Below are 7,350 nucleotides of genomic sequence, written 5' to 3'. Positions count from 1 at the left end.
AAATGAAAAAATCCTGAAGTTTTAAAAGAATATTTTAAAAATCCCTTATCCTCTCCAGCGGCTTGCTTAAATTACAAATCCCTCTACAAGACAGTCATGGCACTCCCCAGTTTCTCCAGCACAAGGATGATTGACAGTTAAAATGAATGTTCCATCCTTGTGGTATTATTATTTAATCACTATGGCATGCATGAGCAATCTCAGCAATAAGCATGCAAGCCTCTGTTTTTCTGGCCAGCAGCTGCCTGCAGCAGCCAGCGAGACCTAACAGCCAACTCAGGTATCAGTGAGGACTGAGAACAGCCTCGGAATCCCAGCAAAGGGGACTTGTCCCTCCTGGGGTGCTGTTTACAGAGCAAAGCTAACCTGCAGGAGTCCGGAGCAATCAGCCTGATTTCACTGTAGTGAGCAGGAGTTCTCCTTAACACTTGAAACAGTACCTCCAAAATCAACAGAAGCCTTGCCAGCAATTTTTAATGAACTTTCAATCAGGTCTTTTAACATTACTTTGGAATCTGAATACAATGGCACCTAGCACTTCAGAACCAGTTTATGCACTGATGAGAAATTAGCCCATTCTCTCCCTAACTTCCCTCACAACAGATAAACTGAGCTGTAATTCGGGCTGCTGCACACAAGCAGAACCTGCAGTTCTTTCTGTCTCTAACTCCCAGAACAGCATGCACTGCCCAGGGACACACACAGTCCCTGGCCAAGATTCAGCCAGCACGGAAGAAACCACCAGCAGATATCTATAGTCAAGTAGCAGTTTGGATCCTGAGAAATTTCTGAACTGTATCTGAACTTCCCTGAAATTCAAGGATTCTGGGATCCAGTCTGTATCCCTGCAAAGTGACATGGGCAAAAAGTAGTTTCAGACTCTGGATGAATAAAAGAAAAAAGTCAACACTACCTGTGAGCAAGTCTGTACACCTAAAAGCATCTCAGAATGTTCTCGGGCACACCTAAGCAGTTCCCAGGGTGGGACAGGATGGAAAGCAATCATGAGAAGGTTACAATTTCGTGAGAGGACAGCATCCTTTCCCCCTGATATGTGTGTCAGATATGTGTGTCCAAGAACATACACCTAACCACTCCAGTCCACAGTCCTTATGCCTGAAGTTACTGCCCTGCAAGTTTTGCTCCAAGTTACCTATGTATTTGTCCAGCTGTGACGGAATTACATTCAGGAGTTCTTTGCTTAATAGTTAAAGAGTTGCCAGACACAAAATGGACCTGACTAAGCATTTCAGTTATCTTAATCCGCAAATTTCTATGTTGTTACACCTAATTGACACTAGCAAGAGTATTGTCAGTTGCATTATGAAATTGGGAGCAAATTCTTTATTTCAGTAGCGTATTTTAGTTGGAAGAGGTTAAAAGCGACAGACCACTTCTTTTTTAGCATGAAAAATCCTATGTCAGCTGCTAATAACTTATGGTTATACACACTCTTGGTTATTAATGAGATGTAAAACCAAGGTCCTGACCACTTGTGGTTTTTACAGATCTCCCAAGAATTTTCCCTAGAGCAGAAGTGTTAGGTTTGGTATCTTAGCCAAATCTGAAATGGAATTCCTACATAAAATTCCCACTATGTTTTGTGATTGAAAAAATTATTCTTCGCTCCTCCAAATGGCTAATTCAAAAAGCTTTTCCTGTCCACTTAAACACAAGCTGCCTTCAGTGGTCACACCCATAACGAATGTAATGACTGTAACGGAACTGTACAGGTGAGCAAGAACTACTCGAGGTAAGAGGATGACACGATGCTTGTTGCTGTGTTAGCCATATGGCAACATTAATCCATGCCACCCCTGGATGTACCAGTGGAGTTCTGTCCTTAGGGATGCCACAAAAAGGTAAGGAAGTGAACAGCACCAATAGTAGAGGTGTAGCACAATGCATCTAGCACACAAACCCACATCTGATGTAGGACTACATACTGAGCTTTAAAAATCTTACAAACAGCTCTGAGAAATGAGACCAACCACTGGATTATTTGATATGCTGAGTCAGATGCACAAATTTAACATTATTTTACATGGGCCAAAAGGGCTTGCTAGGGAGCGTGTTATTTGTTACAGCCCTTCTTGTTCATGATATGCCAGAGCAAGAATAACGATGATGACAGATACAAAACATGAGAGATCATCTACACCATCTACTGCAGATAGGTCACAGTCTAGTCTCTCCCATGGCTTTAACACTTGTGAGGCCCTGAAATACTTTTCTCAATTACACATACAATCACACACTTCAGGCTAAGAAGAAATCTCTTTACAGAGGAGGAATGTAATCTGTGCAATGTCATTGAACAAGCTGCTGGTTTTAATTCGCAGCAGAAGGGCCCAAAGAAATAATCCAGAGAGATTTCAGTAATAAACCAGGTAGCCCTAAGCCCTAGATATCTGATAGAGACAGAAGGATCACAAAGGAAATAAAATTTCAAGGACTCCTTGCCTACATCATGGGTAACTAAATTAAAATCATTACACTATTTCCTGCAGAAATTCCACTGAAGATAAAATCCTTCACTGGGATGCTGAGTCAATAATTTTCCCCAGGTTAGGATGCTGCCTTTGAGTTGCTTTGCTGAACTACCCCTAAAAGCAGCTCAGAGAAAAACTGAAGTTGGAAAGGACATCTGGAGATTGTGTAGCTCAACACCCCCTGCGCTAACCAGATGAACTACAGCAGGTTACTCTGGACCATGTGCAGTCAGGTTTTGACTGTTCGCAAGGATGGAGACTCCACAGCCTCTCTGTGTTTTCCATTTCCAAAACAGCCTTTTCCAATGTTTGACCATCCTCGCAGCAAAGAAGCTTCTATTCTTTATGTTTAAGTGGAATTTCCTGTATTTCAACTTGTACCTCACTGCCTCTTGTCCCTTTACTGGGCATTAAGTGACTGACTCCATTTTTATTCCCTCTACTCAGGTATCAAATGGTAACTCCTGACCAGTGTCAACCCTATATAACTTCTGGACAATCTGCCACCCTTGAACCCTGTTAATATAACATCACATCTTGCAAGACAAGATCTATGACTGGAAAGGGGAAGACAAGACTGGCAAGTGGCAGCTTCAGGTACCTGGTCACACACAGACCAAGTAAGAAGGTCCAGTAGATTACAACCTCTGTATCCATCAGTCATGTTCTGCTCTCTCTTAGTCCATCTGTGTCAGAGAACAAAATTCTCATGCACTGGGACAAGTACATCACATTGACAGCAACTCAGCAAAGATAAGACTGGAGAAAAGAATTTTAAAAAATAATAATAAAAAAACCCAATACACTTACTACTTTCTTGGAAATATCATGTTTATGAGGAGATTTGAGATTCCTGCTTCCCTGCTTTAGGTAGAGGTTTCACCACATGACTCATGCACTGTGAATGTTACAGGAGAGCTTTCTCCACTCCAATTTGAAAAGAATTCCCAAGAGAAATTTGTCCCAAATTGTTTTGCTTAATTAGAAAAAGAACACATCTACCTTTTCAACAGTATGAGTGAAAAATCACTACTCTCAGCTCTTTCATGCCCTGCTCCTTCTGCTTTGATAAACCTACCAGCTGGCCACAGAGTCTTCCAAGGTAAACACGGCTTTAATTTTTACTGTACAAGGCCAAAAAAAATTCCATCTTTCCTATTATGTGCTGTAGAGAAATGAAATGGGACAGTGCTGCTGTTTTGCTTTCCCGTGGAGGGCATCCTTTCATGAAACAAAGCTGCTCCAAGAAGTACCTTCAGACTCGAAGAGGTCAGTCATCCATAGAGAGCTGCCTTCAACCTTCCTTGAGCTAGATATGTGAGGTAAGGATAGCTTCACTGTGACTTTACTTCTGCCCTTAGGGGTACAAAGCATCCGTGATGCTTTGCTGTAAATGGCAACTGTCATTTACCCCAGAAATGGTGTCAGTTTTTAAGCACTGCATTTATAGTATGTGTAAAATAATCCCTTAGCTTGGGCAGGTGCTATATAAATATAAAATACAATACAGTCACCCAAGATGTTTAGAAGCAACACTTAACTAGAGCCTGGACTTAACCTCAAACAGGTTCCAAGAGGAAAAGTTCACAGTGCAGAATGTGGGAGTGGATATCAAGCAGAGCTCATAAGCATTTACATCAACAATTTGGTTTCATCCCACTCCTCTTAAACAGAACCTGCCTTCACTGAACTTGCCAGCTCTTACTGCAGCCAAACTTTTGCCATGGATATTTTAAAGCAAAGTATTTCAACACAGAAACTGCAGCTTCCAAACAAAGTCTGTTTTAATGAATGCCCACTAGCCTCCAAATGAGCACTGTGTTTGTTCTAGCAATAATGTATGTATGGCTATATCAGAATTAACCAGGACCAGTTTCTGCTTGCTTTTGCCATCAGAATATATTCTGCTTGCAGTCCAATACATTTCATATCAAGGCAAATTAATTCCAGCACCAACTGAAATTTAGTTGCACCAGATATGTGTCTGGTCCCTTTTGCAAAAGCAGAATGAAGGAGTTCTAGAGAGAGAAGAAGAAAGTGATTGATTATAAGCACCTTAAGAATTTAGCATGTATACAACCTGTCCTGACAGAGTCCCCTGCAATACACAACAAAAAATAAGTTGAAGAAATGCTGCTTACAATCCCCTAATGATAATTTTAAGCGCAGCAGCCAGCTTTTTTTATATAGAGGACTGTTTCCCAGGCTTGCCCAACCTTAACCAATTACTCTCACAATAGCATTGAACAGGATATTTAGAATGTCAGCCCAATTGTTCTAACTTGCCCCCTCTGCCATGCCCCAATTTTTGACAGGTTTGTTCCTCTATTGCTATAGTGACTGCCATCCCTAATGATGTGATCAAAGTCATGTTTTAGAGGTCACCTCCATTTGAAATGAGGGACAGTTTTGTGTGAGCACGGGCAGGGGAAGGAAGGGGCTGCGAGATGGGGGAGACTCCCTCCCTTCTCAGTGTTGTAGCCTCCTTTCCATTTCATCCTGTTCTGAATTCTAAGACCTGCTTTTAATTCCCTAACTCTGTCTCCTACTCCAAAGCATTTGCAAACGTTCATCCTAAAAGCCTCTGGGGGCTTCAATCTATTGACTGGAAAGTTTTTGCGGCTTTCAGCCTGGAGTGATCCTCCCAAACCTGTAACTGGAAGGACCCTGCAATATTCACTGACTAAGCCTAGCAAGTCATCACCTACAGCCACAGAGGTATCATACACACAGTCTGACATGTGCCACCTCTGCACAGTGACCACCATCCTGAATCCTTTCCTACAAGAGCCACAATCATCATAAACAGATCATGCAACTACACTAAAATTGTCCTCTTCTGTAATTTTCAATCACCACAGCTTCCCTGGTGGAAGGTGCAGTGCAGAGAAAGCTCGGGCATGCTCAGTATTTATACTCCTGCCTTGAGACAGTTTTGAAATAATGTTCCAGAAAGTAAAGGGTTTGCCTGCAAGGGTACGTTAATATTCCAATACCATTACTGTACTGCAGTAGCCCACTTGCCTTTTTTTAATCAGTTGTTTCTGAAGAGGATAGCGTTCATAGACTAGAACTCCAAAATGTCTTTACACTTCATCAGCTACTATGGGACTGGAACTTAAGTCATGCATATTCTAAAACAAAGTATAATCATAAATCACAGTGTTCCAGTGTTTGCTTCAGTAAGCTAGAAAATCAATCACGTAAGGCAAAGAGAAAACATTTCGCTTCAAAATCAAACAGAATTTGGCAAGATTGCCTCCATCATTGGCAAATGGAACCAGCATCACATTACTACCAGAAATAAGTTCTACCAAGCACTGACAACACAAACACCTACCTTGGTGTGCCCGTGCAGTTCTTCACTGTTTGAGAGGGTAGCATTGAAAGGCTCTGTATACTGATTAGGTTCTTTCTTCATCTTTCTCTCCCTCTTCGCTGCCATAACTCTGAAGAGGCAAAACTGCTGACAAAGTAAAGTTGCCACAAATATCCAGGTGCACCCCTTCATTTTGAAAAGGGAGGGGCCAAGTCAGAAAGGAAACTCTCCAAGCACAAAAACCTTCACCACCAATAATAGGAATAAGACACAGACTTCTCTCTAAAAAAATAAAAAATAAAAAGGTTAGAACTATTAAGATGATCCTCTGGGCTATGCAATGTCAAATGAGCAGCACACACGGGTGCACTGGTTGCTGGAGAGATCTCTGTTCAAGCAGGACACAAGGAAATGGTATAGATAAACTTGTTTGAAAATCTGGATTCACTCGAAGAAAGAAGTAAGTCCATTCAGCCTCCTGAAGCTTACATAAATACAAGAGGCCCTGGAAAGTCCTGCCACCCACCTTGAAGTGTCGCTCTTCCCCCCCCAATAAGTCTTCAGACTCGTTTAAAATTCACTCAACTATGAAACCCAGAGAAGTCAGATTGCTCAGGGCAACAGTTGCTCAGGCCAGAGCTGACAACACAAACTCATTACGGGGGTTGTTAGGTTGTTCCTCTTCAACACGAGATTTCACTTGCTGTCATTTGAAGCACTGTGTTCAGTTCAAAGCAGGCTGGAGTATGTTCCATCCATTCTCTCTTGAAGGATGCTTCCCTTTCCTCAGTGACAAGTCCTCATCCTTTCCTTTCAAGATGCTGGGGAACTGTATCCCAAGGTTGCTACAGCCACCGCTCTCCTGAAGAGGCTGAAAGCATCACAGCTCAGCCAAGTGCTCAGCCTTGTAAGAGGAAAATAAGTTTCTCATATCATATAAGTTAAAACAGGGAGAAGCAAAGAATCTGAGGATGTACCTATGTCCGTTAGGAGCAGATAAAGTTTTCCCCAGTCTAGCTTCTCTCCCTCTTTAGCTGGGTTTATCTTCACTTTTCTTTAATGAGATGATGAGCAGCAAGCCCCGATGCCACAAGCTGTCAGGATGCAGAATCTTGTCTTTCTCATCCTCATCTCCCCTCACACTAGGCACGATTTCAGGTACCTCTGAGTGTAGATCACGTCTGATTTTTCTCACTACTCCTTTCCTCAGCTGCACACTGGCAAAACCCTCCTCAGCTTTTGCTTTACCTCAGCAAATAAGTACTTCTTTCCTGAATGAGTTTCCATCAACTTCAAGAAAGAAAAAAAAAAAAAAAGAAAAAAAAAAGGAGGAGGGATCACATTCTAATGAGCTGTCAAGCCTATTCTCTTCACATTCCTATTAGACTCACTGATAAGTGGAGCTGGCCCGTGTGCCAGGCAGATTTAAATCAATGCCCATTCCCTGCTCCCTCCCCTGAGCCCTATTCTGTACCTCCCCTTCATTATCTCAGAGAAATCACCATTTTTCTGGGAAGTTTGTAAAACTGAACATGAGCG

General features: G+C 42.1%; 1 protein-coding gene across 1 annotated transcript in view; it reads right to left on the bottom strand.

Moving 5' to 3' along the window:
* FAM132A (family with sequence similarity 132, member A) overlaps window positions 1–6,003 on the bottom strand; it is a 20,690-nt gene extending 14,687 nt beyond the window's left edge. Inside the window, exon 1 of the mRNA XM_010152712.1 lies at window positions 5,833–6,003. Coding sequence (XP_010151014.1) covers window positions 5,833–6,003 — 171 coding nt within the window. The remainder of the gene's footprint in view (window positions 1–5,832) is intronic.
* Window positions 6,004–7,350: the final 1,347 nt, after the last annotated feature.

This window comes from Eurypyga helias, unplaced genomic scaffold (genome assembly GCF_000690775.1).
Source record: "Eurypyga helias isolate BGI_N326 unplaced genomic scaffold, ASM69077v1 scaffold13220, whole genome shotgun sequence".
NCBI lineage: Eukaryota > Metazoa > Chordata > Aves > Eurypygiformes > Eurypygidae > Eurypyga > Eurypyga helias.
This window is presented reverse-complemented; position numbering and strand designations above follow the sequence as displayed.